We start from the raw sequence: 11051 nt of genomic DNA, 5'->3' as shown, positions 1-11051 counted from the left end.
GCAGGATGCTACTGTATCACAGTGCAGTCTATGCTACTGTATGTGCAGAGGGACACTGTACTGCAGGATGCTATCACAGTGCAGTCTAGGCTACTGTATGTGCAGATGGCCACTGCAGGATGCTACTGTATCACAGTGCAGTCTCTGTGCCTAATGCGTAATCCAGTGCACTCGTTGTAATAGTTAAAGAAAAGAATGAGTTGCTTCTCCTGGTGGCGTACTGGCGTTCTGCAGGTGTAAAGCTCTCTGCCACTGTCCCTGAATGCTGGTGTGGGTTGGGGGGGTTTCAGATTTGAAAATAGCAAAATATTATAACAACCTCGAAACTTCTGGCACGTACAGTACAGTACATGTCCCTTGCTTTGCCCTGCTGCACTGAATGAAACAGAACAGGCTCTATTGCTCATACAGCCCTGGGTCTGTACATGGGCAATATGGTTTATGGCTGCCATGATTTATCCTGAATAGACACAGCACATTCATTCATTTAGCAGACATTGTTATCCAAAGTGACTTATGCACTGTATTTCAACTACATTACATGGGATAGCATTGTCCCCAGAGCAGCTTGGGGTTAAGGGCCTTGCAATTGAATCCGTTTGGGGTGAAGGACGCAGCATTGGAAGCAGGGAACTGAAACCATAAATAATCTGATGCGAGTTGTTGCTCTTGTTTTGTATTATTTCATGTTCTATCTAGACCATTCATGCTCATGTTGCTCTTGTTCTGTATTCTAGACTGTTCTAGACTACTCATGAGAAATTTGGTCTCTGCATTTATCCCACTTTGTGAATTAGTGAACACACACAGCACACAGTGAATACACAGTGAGGTGAAGCACACACTAACCCAGAGCAGTGAGCTGCCTGCCCAACAGCGGTAGCAGCAGTGAAGGGGGTGCCTTGCTCATGGGCGCTTCAGCTGTGGACTGGTCGGGGATCGAACCAGCAACCCTCCGTTTACAAGCTCGATGCCCTAATCAGTAGGCCTCGGCTGCCCCAATGCTCATGTTGCTCTTGTTCTGTATTCTAGACTGTTCTAGAACACTCATGCTCATGTTGCTTTTGTTCCGTATTCTAGACTGTTCTAGAACACTCATGCTCATGTTGCTCTTGTTCTGTATTCTAGACTGTTCTAGAACACTCATGCTCATGTTGCTTTTGTTCTGTATTCTAGACTGTTCTAGACCACTCGTGCTCATGTTGCGAGGTCACAGGTTGAGCTGTTAAGGGGTCTTGTTGTTATGGGAGATCACTAAGGCCGATTGTAATGTCTCTCGTTGCTATAGGAACTGTCTCCACGTCAGATTGCAGAGGCGCGAAGGAAGTTTGATGCACATTCCAAGGTGACATGCACTCATGTACACACACACACACACACACAAACACACACATACACGCACATGCACCAGTAAAACACCAGCTGCTGTTAAAAATAGCCTTGCTGCATCAAGTGGTTGTGTAAATGTAAACATTTAGCTTCCGTGGCATTAATGCATGTTATGTTAGAGTTAAAACTGAGTCGTCTCCTCTTTGTCGTCACCATCACCAGTGCTAGATCTGGGAGACGTTGTGGGTCAGATTGACCATGTGTAGATGAATAAGATGGAATTGAATGTTGATTATGAACAGTAGTCTTGAGTCTTACTCACACGTATGATTTTTATGTGTTTGTAGGTATGTTATGTATTTCTATTTGAATGTTGATGGTGTCCAGAATCGCGTGTAATTTGATACTCCTCTAACGTTGATAGTGTCCAGAATCGTGTGAAATATGATACTCCTCTAATGTTGATACTGTAGTGTCCAGAATCGTGTTTAACGTTGTCCTTTGCTCTCAGGACAAAACTGGAGTGAAGGCGGAGGCGGTTACTGCTGTGTTTCTAGACTTATGTCCAGCCTTCAGCCGGTAAACACACACACACACACACACACACACGCACACACGTACTAATACATATGAAGATGAAATCACTCACACTCTCACCCCAAAACTGTTGTCAGTGACCAAGCCACACATAAATGCACAAATAAACTGATATGATCTCTCATGACCTGGCTTCTCGTGTGTGTGTGTGTGTGTGTGTGTGTGTGTGTGTGTAGGAGCATGCTGGAGTGTTACGTCAAAGATGAGTTATCTACCAGAGACAAAGACGGAAGCAGTGGTAAGAGTTCACACACAAACACACACACACACACACACACATTCTCTCTCTCTCTCACACACACTCACTCACAGAACAGGTAAGTGTGCAGCTTCCAGACATCTTTAATGAATTCTATTTACAAATCTGTTTGTACAGTACACACTGTTTCTGTAGTCTGGTCCTATGCCCATTCTCTATGCAGTACGCATGTTCTATGCTATGCACCTCAATGCACCTCAATGCAGCTCAATGTGTAATGTCCTCCACCCCTTGATAAGCCCTTGATCATGTGATTTAGAGAAACATGGGATCAGCATGTCTGACAGATGACCATATATAAATGTACTAATAAGTTGAGCACAGACACACACACACACACACACACACACTCACACACACAGACACGCACGCATATTTAATGGGAGAATGCTGCACGATTATCTCACTCTCATTTCGCTCTCTGTGACTCTCTTTCTCTTTCTCTCTCTCTCTCTCTCTCTCTCTTTCTTTCTCTCTTTCAGCAGTGGACTTCCAGGAGTTCCTGGGAATGTTGAAGCGTTTCTTCATGCAGTGTCGAAGTGTGGTTAGTTCCACTTTTCTCTGTCTCTCTCTCTTTCTCTCTCTCTCTCTCTATCACACACACACACACACACAAGCAGTGACACACACCTATCATGCAAACACACATACATGCATACATAAATGCACACATGCAGTACAGTGTGGTTAGTGCCATATCGGTGTGCTTGTTGTGTGGTTGCCATTGTTATAAACAGCTCTGCAGGAAGTGCACAGAACATAGCCAGCACTGCTGTCTTTTTTAACAGCTTCCCCAAATGTGTTGCTGTTGTTAGAGCAGAGTCTCTTTATTTCAAATCCTCCACCGTCGCTATCTCCATTCTGTTGTTAGAGCAGAGTCTCTTTATTTCAAATCCTCCACCCTCGTCATCTCCATTCTCCTGTTGCACACACAGCCCATCGGCATCTTAGCACGTAGCTATTTCAGGTAGCCCCCGTGAGAAGCTCTCACTGCGTCTTAGCACATGATCGTCTCAGTTAGCCAATGATATCTTTGAATATTTAATAATATTGAATAATACTCATGATGTTTTTATAATATACTGTATATTTCATTCATTTTTACTGATCTGTGCACAAATGACCCAACTATCAATTTAAAAAGATATCGTTTTGTTTTATTCAGATCAGTCCGCACTTCACAGATACCAGCACACACCCTTATCACACTTACAATGCGACAACTACATGTATAAGCACACGCACACACACACACAGGGACACAGTCTCAACATTTAATAGGGTCTGTCTCACACAGGACAGAACTTGCATACTGTCACAATCACTTTGTGTACAAACTCACACACACACACACACATGTACGTGTGCGCGGTTGCTCACACCTGTTCACTTTTATCACAGATCCACATAAACCATCTCACACACACACACACACACACACACACACACACACACACACACTAACTGCTGTCCTGTGATGGCTTTGCTAGGTGATGTCTGACGCTGGTGACACCTCGGCCCCAGCTGTACGTGGGGTGGAGAACCGCATCAGCACCCAGCCACTTAGCCGGGTAAGACACACACACACACACACACACACACACACACACACACACACACACACACACACACACACATACCCAAGGCCCACACATGCAATAATACACACCGTGTCTAGGTGCAATAATGCACCTAAACAAACACACACACACTTAACACACACACACACACAAACATAGACAAACACATAAACAAACAGACATGTGCAAAAATACATGCATATGAAGACATACAGTATACTCACATATATACACACACACACACACACACACACACACACACACACACACAATGCTAATCTGTACTGTTTGGAAATGCTGCCAGGTGCTCTCTGATGTAGGGGATACCCCCTCTGCAGCTGTTCAAGGACTCGAGGACAGAATTAGTAGCCAACCACACAGTCGGGTAAAACAACATATACACACACACACACACACACATTATATGCACACGTGTGTGTTCATAGCCTTTCATTCTGTGTGTTTGTGCCCATTGTTGTGGGCTGCAACAATGAATTGATTAATCTATTCGGTGTCAGCTATTGAATTAATTAATTACTATTTTGATAATTGTTAAATGATTTGTCATATTTTGGGAAACTACCTTAAAATTCTCAGATTTTCCCTCCTTCAACTGAAGTATTTATTTATTTATGTATTTATTTATTCAGTGTCATTTTCTTTCCTTTCACTATATGACGCTAAACTAAATACCTTCGGTGTGTGGATTAAACAAGCATTTGAGGACATATTCTTTGGCTGTTTTATCAATTCAACAACTAATCAAGAAAATATTTGCCAGACTATTTGCCTCCAAAAAAAAAAAAAAGTTGGTTGCAGCCCTTGTGCGTGTGTGTGAGTGTGTGTGTGTGTGTGTGTGTGTGTGTGTGTGTGTGTGTGTGTGTGTGTGTGCCTGCATGCGTGCATGTACGTGTGCGTGTGCATAGGTGGGTGTGCGGTACAATACTTAGGAATTACTTTATAATTTACAGTGTGTGTGTGTGTGTGTGTGTGTGTGTGTAACCGGGGGATTTCCCCAGAATCTGAATGTGTAGTTACAGGAAGTGGAATTCAAACATTTCTGTAAATTGTGAAGTTTGCTTTGATGTTTAAATTCAGTATTTTGTTCTATTCTGCCGTCGGTTTGAAGGAGTCAGAGGTGCGTATGCCATCTTTGATGGGTTCCATTCCCTCTATGGTGTCATTCAGTGTGTCATGCTGTACAGATGCTAGAACATCTTTTCAAGGGAGATGTGATGTGTGTGTGTGTGTGTGTGTGTGTGTGTGTGTGTGTGTGTGTGTGTGTGTGTGTGTGTGTGTGTGTGTGTGTGTGTGTGTGTGTGTGTGTGTGTGTGTGTGTGTGTGTGTGTGTGTGTGTGTGTGTGTGTGTGTGTGTGTGTGTGTGTGTGTGTGTGTGTGTGTGTGTGTGGTTTTTGTATTTCCTTCTAGATTCCCAGATTTAAAGGCCAGTCTGGAGTTTCACTTGAAGAGTCAGACACACAGGTACACACACACACACACACACACCCAATCCTATTTAGCCTGTGCCGTGTCTCTAAATGCTGTCAGTGCTCATGCTGGTGAGCGCAATATGATGGGTTGAGTTGAAGTCTGCAGTGTTGTGATTGGTTGGTTGGGATGGTGGTGTGATTTGCAGATCTCCGAGGTCAAAGGTCATGTGGGCGGAGCTGCAGCGGGCGACAGCAGCAGCGGAGGAGGAGGAGGAGGAGGAGGAGGAGGAGGAGGCTCTCTGCGTAGGGCCATGCTGGCGGAGGAGGAGCTGGAGGAGGACGAAGGAGACTCGTTCTTTGACGACCCGCTGCCCAAACCCCAGAAGACCTACGGCTCGTGAGGACCACACACACACACACACACACACACACACACACACACACACAGGGGCCTTACTGTGTCTTCAATATTGGGGGGACAGGGATGGATGCTGCACACCGCTCCATCCCCCAAAAGGCTATGGCTAGACCATGACATGCATATGAAATATCAACACTGTACAAAGCGTGTTTATATTGAACTCCATAACTGTGGCTCATATATGAAATATCAACATAGTAAAACTTTGTTAACACCGTGGGAAAAACACTCAAATTCTGTTTATGTTAACATCTGATAAGTGTGAAACATGTAAAAACATGAAAAGACATCCTCCTCCTCCTTTCTTCTCTTCTCTCCTCTCTTCTCCTCTTTTCTCTGCATCTTCTCCTCCTCTCTTTTCTCCTCTTCTCTTTTCTCCTCTCCTCTGCATTCTCCTCTCCTCTCTTTTTTCCTCTCCTCTCTTTTCTCTTCTCTGCTCTTTTCTCCTCTCTGCAGTCGACTCTCCTCTGTAGACCGGAGTGGGTCTGAGAGAAGCACCAGCCAGAAAGAGTGAGTGTTGTATGTGTGTGTGTGTCAGAAAGAGTGAGTATTGTATGTATGTGTGTGTGTGTGTGTCAGAAAGAGTGAGTATTGTATGTGTGTGTGTGTGTGTGTGTGTGTCAGAAAGAGTGAGTATTGTATGTGTGTGTGTGTCAGAAAGAGTGAGTATTGTATGTGTGTGTCAGAAAGGGCGAGTAGTGTTTGTGTGTGTGTGTGTGTCAGAAAGAGTGAGTATTGTATGTGTGTGTGTGTTTGTGTCAGAAAGAGTGAGTATTGTATGTGTGTGTGTCAGAAAGAGTGAGTATTGTATGTGTGTGTGTGTCAGAAAGAGTGAGTATTGTATGTGTGCGTGTGTGTCAGAAAGAGTGAGTATTGTATGTGTGCGTGTGTGTCAGAAAGAGTGAGTATTGTGTGTGTGTGTGTCAGAAAGAGTGAGTATTGTATGTGTGCGTGTGTGTCAGAAAGAGTGAGTATTGTATGTGTGTGTGTCAGAAAGAGTGAGTATTGTATGTGTGCGTGTGTGTCAGAAAGAGTGAGTATTGTATGTGTGTGTGTCAGAAAGAGTGAGTATTGTATGTGTGTGTGTCAGAAAGGGCGAGTATTGTTTGTGTGTGAGGGCTGCCAATGAATATTCTGAAGTCGAATTTATATTCAAATTGTTTTGCAGAATTAATTTTCACCTTCGAAATTCTCTCTCTCTGTCCCTCTCTCTCTCTCTCTCTCTCCCTCTCTCTCTCTCTCTCTCCTTCTCTCTCTCTCTCTCCTTCTCTCCCCCTCTCTCTCTCTCTCCCTCTCTCTCTCCAGTAAGCATCGGTCTGGGTCTGAGGGAAGAGCACCTTCACAGAAGAATGAAGACAGAAACGGTGAGACACACACACACACACACACACACACACACACACACACACACACACACACACACACACACTCTCTCTCTCTCTCTCTCACGCTCACACATTCCTGTTTGTTAAACATGCTGTTTATCTTTCCCCCACAGATGAGGAAGTGAACTATGATGACGACTTCAATAGGTGAGTGTGTGAGTGTGTGTGTGTGCATGTGCGTGTGCGTGTGTGTGTGTGTGTGCGCTTTATTACACCTGTGACATTTGCATACACACTCATCTGATATTTCCTTTAACGTTGTATAACTATTGGCTGTTTTGTTTGTGGTCTGTGTGCTAAGCATGTGTGCTTCCCTGTGTGTGGTCTTTTCCGTGTGCTTATGTATGCTCTGGGGTGCTCTCTGGTTAGCAGTGAGGCTAATGCCATGTAGCTGTTAGCAGTGAGGCTAATGCCATGTAGCTCTGGGGTAGTCTCTGGTTAGCAGTGAGGCTAATGCCATGTAGCTCTGGGGTGCTCTCTGGTTAGCAGTGAGGCTAATGCCATGTAGCTCTGGGGTGCTCTCTGGTTAGCAGTGAGGCTAATGCCATGTAGCTGTTAGCAGTGAGGCTAATGCCATGTAGCTCTGGGGTGCTCTCTGGTTAGCAGTGAGGCTAATGCCATGTAGCTCTGGGGTGCTCTCTGGTTAGCAGTGAGGCTAATGCCATGTAGCTGTTAGCAGTGAGGCTAATGCCATGTAGCACTGGGGTGGTCTCTGGTTAGCAGTGAGGCTAATGCCATGTAGCTCTGGGGTGCTCTCTGGTTAGCAGTGAGGCTAATGCCATGTAGCTCTGGGGTGCTCTCTGGTTAGCAGTGAGGTTGTTGTTGTTGTTGTTGTTTTAATCTAATATTCCTCCATTTGTTATGTTTTGCTCTGACCTGACACTAGTTTACTTGTCTTTCATTTGCTGTGGTCGGTTCTGCTGGGCGTTCTCTTCTGATGATGTTCCTAAACGGTTCTAATGTTGTGTTCCCTGCAGCCATCGCTCAGAGAACTCTCGCAGCGAGATCAGCATTGGAGAGGAGATTGAGGAAGGTTCCCTCGAGGGGCCAGACTTTAGTGAGAAGGTAACCGTGTGTGTGTGTGTGTGTGTGTGTGCGCATATGTGATGTGTTAGTGGGATTGATTATGTACGATGCAGAGTGCAAATGTTTGTATGTGTTTGTGCAGATGTGTACACTCTTAAAACGAATATGATGAAAATAACACAACTTGTTGTTTTTAGCACATGTCTATGCCCAGATAGAGACGAGACAGTTTCTGTTGTTTGCAACACATCAGTCTAAGAGTGTACATGTGCAAACATCAGGCACACATGCACTTCTGACCTTCATCTTATCAGCTAGCCATATAGAGGCTAGTGCCGCTTTGACTTCCCCTTCTGTGAATATGCACACTCATCCATGTGTCTGTGTGTGCGCGAATACACACATGCATCAATGTGTGTGTGTGTGTGTGTGTGTGTGTGAATACAGTTGAAGCTAGTTGAAACTTTCAACTGAAAAAGTCAGAGAAAATTAGACAGAAATACAAACGTAACAAAGTCATACTGTATGTGCAATTTGAACCATCCAGATCAGCAAAAGCAAAGGCTAATGGGAATAACGTTTGGGGACAGGGCTTTCTCTGCCAGTGCTCAAACACTCTGGAACAGTCTACCACCCCACATCCGCTCTGCCCCATTCCAAAGGTCCCTTTTTCTGATTGGTTAGCATGCCTAGTGCATTAGAAACACAGCACTCCTCATTGGTGAGCTTCGCTGTCTGTCGCCAAGGAGAATGACATGAACATTAAAATCACTAAGATTAATAATAAACTTTGCATTAAAGGGACACTTCACCGATTAGCATTAAGCTTTGTATCTTTAGAAAACCAGTCATGTTTTTGAATGGTCGTGCATCATTCCCTCAGTTTGCCTTGAGATGGGAGAAATAATGATTTCAATGTTGGACTTCCTGCTTTCAATGATGTACAAATCTTTTACATCATTGAAAGCAGGAAGTCCTATTCATGGGTTTCATTGAAATCCGTATTTCTCCCATCTCAAGGCAAACTGAGGGAATGATGCACGACCATTCAAAAACATGACAGGTTTTCTAAAGATACAAAGCTTAAAGGGATAATCCGGAGTGAAATGCACTTTAGATCAATTTTTCGGACTATTGGGAGTACATACGTTGAGTTGACACCAAAATCATGTCATTCGGATGTATTTTGAGAAAGTTCGAGCTCACCGTTTTTAGCCAAAACTCGTTAGCCTGGAGGTGACTCGGGCATGTCATTTCGCCGCTACAAAACGCTATTTTTATACCTCTTCTACTGTTCCAAACAACACTACACTTACGTGGTAGTGAGTAGAGGGTCCCTAAAGCCAAACCGAAGTATCCCCACGTCTTTATGTGGTCGGATAGAGAGTCCAGAATGAATTTAATCGAGTCAGTACCTTTCCGGAAATGTCGCTGTTGCAGCTAGCAACGTTTTCACAACACTTTACTAACATTTCCGGAAAGGTACGGACTCGATTAAATTCATTCTGGACTCTCTATCCGACCACATAAAGACGTGCTGATACTTCGGTTTGGCTTTAGGGAACCTCTACTCACTACCACGTAAGTGTAGTGTTGTTTGGAACAGTAGAAGAGGTATAAAAATAGCGTTTTGTAGCGGCGAAAGGACACGCCCCGGTCACTTCCAGGCTAACGAGTTTTGGCTAAAAACGGTGAGCGCGAACTTTCTCAAAATACATCCGAATGACATGATTTTGGTGTCAACTCAACGTATGTACTCCCAATAGTCCGAAAAATTGATCTAAAGTGCATTTCACTCCGGATTATCCCTTTAATGCTAATCGGTGAAGTGTCCCTTAAATAATTGCACCTTTGCGATTAGATATTGCAATATTTGTGCAGCCCTAGTGTGAGTAGACCAATACATACACACACGTGTCTGTGAATGTGTTGCTTCCTCATGCTATCTCAGGAACTTTGTTTTTCCCGTTTTGAAGTGCACAATATCCGTGTTCTGTAAGTTTGTCGTGCGTAATGTGTCCCTATGGGGCCTTGATGCTTGATGGGGTCATAGTTATATTAACTATGACCCCATATTAAACCACTGTCCCTCACCACCACTGTCCCTCACCACCACTGAACCACTGTCCCTCTCTACCATTGTCCCTCACTACCACTGTCTCTCTCTACCACTGAACCACTGTCCCTCACCACCACTGAACTTCTGTCTCTCTTTTCCTGCAGGTGGACAGCACATTGGACGTCAGCGTATCACAACTGAGCGAAGGAGCAGATTATTTAGAAGAGGTCTCCTGATCCCCTTAACCTTTAACCTTTAACCTTTAACCCTTAACCCCTGACCGCAGACCCCTTACCTCTGAGTGCCACTGTTGTTGTTGTGTGTGTTTGTGTGTCATGTCTGCAACTCTTTTCAAAGCCTCTATGATGTTACAGTAAATAACGTGTCCTTTTCAAATAAATGAAAATCTTATACCATTATGACTCTTGAGTCTCTGTAATGTGCCATGTGGTTAAATGATAATATGTTTAATCTATATAGTGCCTATCTGGCCCCAGCTGTGGCGTGGCTGGCTGGGGCACCTGCACCTGCACCGTGCGCCGGCGACCCAGGTTCGATTCCCGCCCCGGTGTCCTTTCCAGATCCCACCCCTTACTCTCTCTCCCATTCACTTCCTGTCTCTCTCCACAGTCTCTGTCATTAAAGGCATAAAAAGCCCAAAAATATATACTTATATAAAGAAAAAAATATATTGTATATATATACTGTATATACTGTATATATTGTTGGATATTATATGATGGTGGTGACGCCACCTCCATTGCACCACCACATGCTGCCTTTAGTGCAGCAGCCTGACCAGAAGTGTGACAAAACACAAAGTTAACTTCCCTCAGGATCAGTTTGTCAACACAGTTTATCACTATTTGCATAATGCTTCACACACACGGGACAGAACAGGCCAGGCCTCAATGATAACAACTAGACATACTGTAGTAAGTCAGATGTACATGTATGAGGAGGAG

The 11051-nt window shown here is 44.2% G+C and overlaps 1 protein-coding gene across 3 annotated transcripts in view; it reads left to right on the top strand.

Moving 5' to 3' along the window:
* cep43 (centrosomal protein 43) overlaps positions 1-10502 on the top strand; it is an 18847-nt gene extending 8345 nt beyond the window's left edge. For 2 of the 3 annotated variants that reach the window (XM_062551006.1, XM_062551004.1), the window contains 13 exons: positions 1289-1345; positions 1841-1908; positions 2103-2164; positions 2668-2729; positions 3676-3756; positions 4070-4150; positions 5194-5247; positions 5402-5592; positions 6073-6126; positions 6922-6980; positions 7115-7148; positions 7979-8066; positions 10251-10502. In XM_062551006.1, coding sequence (XP_062406990.1) covers positions 1289-1345; positions 1841-1908; positions 2103-2164; positions 2668-2729; positions 3676-3756; positions 4070-4150; positions 5194-5247; positions 5402-5592; positions 6073-6126; positions 6922-6980; positions 7115-7148; positions 7979-8066; positions 10251-10322 — 963 coding nt within the window. In that variant the 3' untranslated portion in view covers positions 10323-10502. The remainder of the gene's footprint in view (positions 1-1288; positions 1346-1840; positions 1909-2102; positions 2165-2667; positions 2730-3675; positions 3757-4069; positions 4151-5193; positions 5248-5401; positions 5593-6072; positions 6127-6921; positions 6981-7114; positions 7149-7978; positions 8067-10250) is intronic. The other variant, XM_062551005.1, reaches the window with a different exon arrangement.
* Positions 10503-11051: the final 549 nt, after the last annotated feature.

The sequence above is a fragment of the Sardina pilchardus genome, chromosome 12 (assembly GCF_963854185.1).
Source record: "Sardina pilchardus chromosome 12, fSarPil1.1, whole genome shotgun sequence".
Lineage (NCBI taxonomy): Eukaryota > Metazoa > Chordata > Actinopteri > Clupeiformes > Clupeidae > Sardina > Sardina pilchardus.
This window is presented reverse-complemented; position numbering and strand designations above follow the sequence as displayed.